This window comes from Bufo gargarizans, chromosome 2, assembly GCF_014858855.1.
Source record: "Bufo gargarizans isolate SCDJY-AF-19 chromosome 2, ASM1485885v1, whole genome shotgun sequence".
NCBI classification, from domain to species: Eukaryota; Metazoa; Chordata; class Amphibia; order Anura; family Bufonidae; genus Bufo; species Bufo gargarizans.
Genome location: NC_058081.1, coordinates 180,000,736 through 180,002,834, shown reverse-complemented (window position 1 = coordinate 180,002,834; position 2,099 = coordinate 180,000,736). Strand labels below are relative to the sequence as shown.

General features: G+C 36.9%; 1 protein-coding gene across 1 annotated transcript; it reads left to right on the top strand.

Moving 5' to 3' along the window:
- Nucleotides 1–349: 349 nt before the first annotated feature.
- LOC122925741 (beta-1,3-galactosyl-O-glycosyl-glycoprotein beta-1,6-N-acetylglucosaminyltransferase 3-like) lies at nt 350–1,513 on the top strand. The gene has a single exon (XM_044277092.1). The coding sequence runs from the start codon at nt 350–352 to the stop codon at nt 1,511–1,513; it is 1,164 nt and encodes a 387-aa protein (XP_044133027.1).
- Nucleotides 1,514–2,099: the final 586 nt, after the last annotated feature.

Here is a 2,099-nt window from a genome sequence, read left to right as displayed (position 1 = left end):
CTTCTGCAAATACTATGCAGCAATGATTGATAGCACTATTTTCTACTAATGTATATTTACACTCCGTTTATTACCTTTTGTTTTGTTACACTGAGCAAGGTGATCGTGACCAAATTATTAGTTGTTCAGAAGTCTCTGAAGCATTTCAACAATTAACATCTCAATTTGAGGCACATTTCTACCTTGCAATGGTAGTATAGGAAAAAGGCTCTTCAAACTCACTTTAGAAATGGCTCGTCGTGTTTTTTTTTGGATTACTTCCTTGCAGTGTATCTCTCTGATTTTTCTTACTGGTCTCCTGCTGAGCTACACCAAAAATGAAATATACAGAGTCTTGAATGAAGTGAGAATGAAGAGACTACAAGAAGATCTGTTAAACCTGCACCAGTCTGCTATCAAACTTGACTGCCCCAGGGTTATCAAGGGAGACATGGAGGCTTTAAGAAAAGCACAATTATACAATTTTCAGTACAAGAAGGAAAGGACATTTTTAAGTGAAAAAGACTATCTGAATATCACCCAAGACTGTGCAAATTTTAGAACCATCAGAAAGTATATTTCTTTTGCATTGAGCAAAGAAGAAGAAGAATTTCCTATTGCTTATTCCATGGTGATTCATGAGAAGATTGAAATGTTTGAGAGACTGCTAAGAGTAATTTATGCTCCTCAGAATATATACTGCATCCATGTGGATGAAAAGTCTCCAGACATTTTTAAACAGGCGGTAAGAGCCATCACCTTATGCTTTGATAATGTGTTTGTGGCATCTAAACAGGAGAATGTGGTCTATGCATCATGGTCAAGAGTACAAGCTGATCTCAACTGTATGAAGGATCTGCTGAAAAGCAATGTTCACTGGAAGTATCTACTAAATACTTGTGGGACAGACTTTCCACTAAAGACCAATGCATATATTGTGAAAGCCCTTAAGTTATTAAATGGGAAAAATAATATGGAATCCATGAAATCCCCACCACACAAAACAGTAAGATGGCTCTTGCACTATGAAGTAGGGACATTTGTCAGAAAAACCAATATTTTGAAGAGATTGCCTTCAATCAATATCCCAATGTTTTCAGGTGGTGCTTACATTGTTGTTACCAGAGATTTTGTGAAATACATATTTGAAAGCACAGAGATACAACAATTCATTGAGTGGGAAAAAGACACCTATAGCCCTGATGAACATTTTTGGGCAACAATGCACCGTATGCCTGGAGTCCCTGGCGGTATTCTTCATAATGAAAAATATGATGTTTCTGACCTAAATTCTATTTCAAGGCTTGTGAAGTGGTCATATGAGGAAGGAGATGTGTCTAAAGGTGCTTCATACCCCCCATGCACAGGCACCCATAGGCACTATGTTTGTGTCTATGGGTCTGGAGATCTGCACTGGTTGTTAAAACAGCATCATCTCTTTGCCAATAAGTTTGATCCTGAAGTGGATGATATAGCAATACAATGTCTGGAAGAGTATCTGAGGTATAAGGCTTTATTTATGAAGGAGATGTAAGGGTATATCATTTAATAGGAAAATGACAAACTCCACTAATAGTCTAATACTAGATGATAGAATGTATTCTTAAAACAAATATTATAATAATGCTTAATTGATCCAGTTTCTTATAGTTCAATTTTTTAAAACATTAAATAGATTCATCAATATAGTCAAATTATTGTCAGACATTTGGTCAGATTTACCAAGGCTAGGTTCACATATCCAGCACCTAACTCCAGTTGTCTGTTCTGGCAGGGGAACAGACTACCAGAGTGACTATAACCAGATACTGTAGCACTTCACCAAATCCCAGTTGACTATAATGGGATCCGGCAGCTTTCTGGCATAAATTATTATTATTATTTTTCGAATTATTTATTTTACCGCGTCATTGATTCCATGGCGCTGTACATCCAGACGGGTTACACAAATATAAAAATACAATAAACAAGAAACTATTAACAGACTGGTACAGAGGGGTAGGGGACCCTACCAGCTTTCAGCCAGACAAATACTGCATGCTCTTTAGACACTTTTGTCTAACTTTATACCACCTACCGGATGCATTATTTTCCCCCAAAATGGTGCAATTTTGGCACAT

Excerpts from the sequence above, each read along its gene's own strand:
- LOC122925741 (XM_044277092.1), top strand. The coding sequence starts at position 350 with ATGAAGAGACTACAAGAAGATCTGTTAAACCTGCACCAGTCTGCTATC.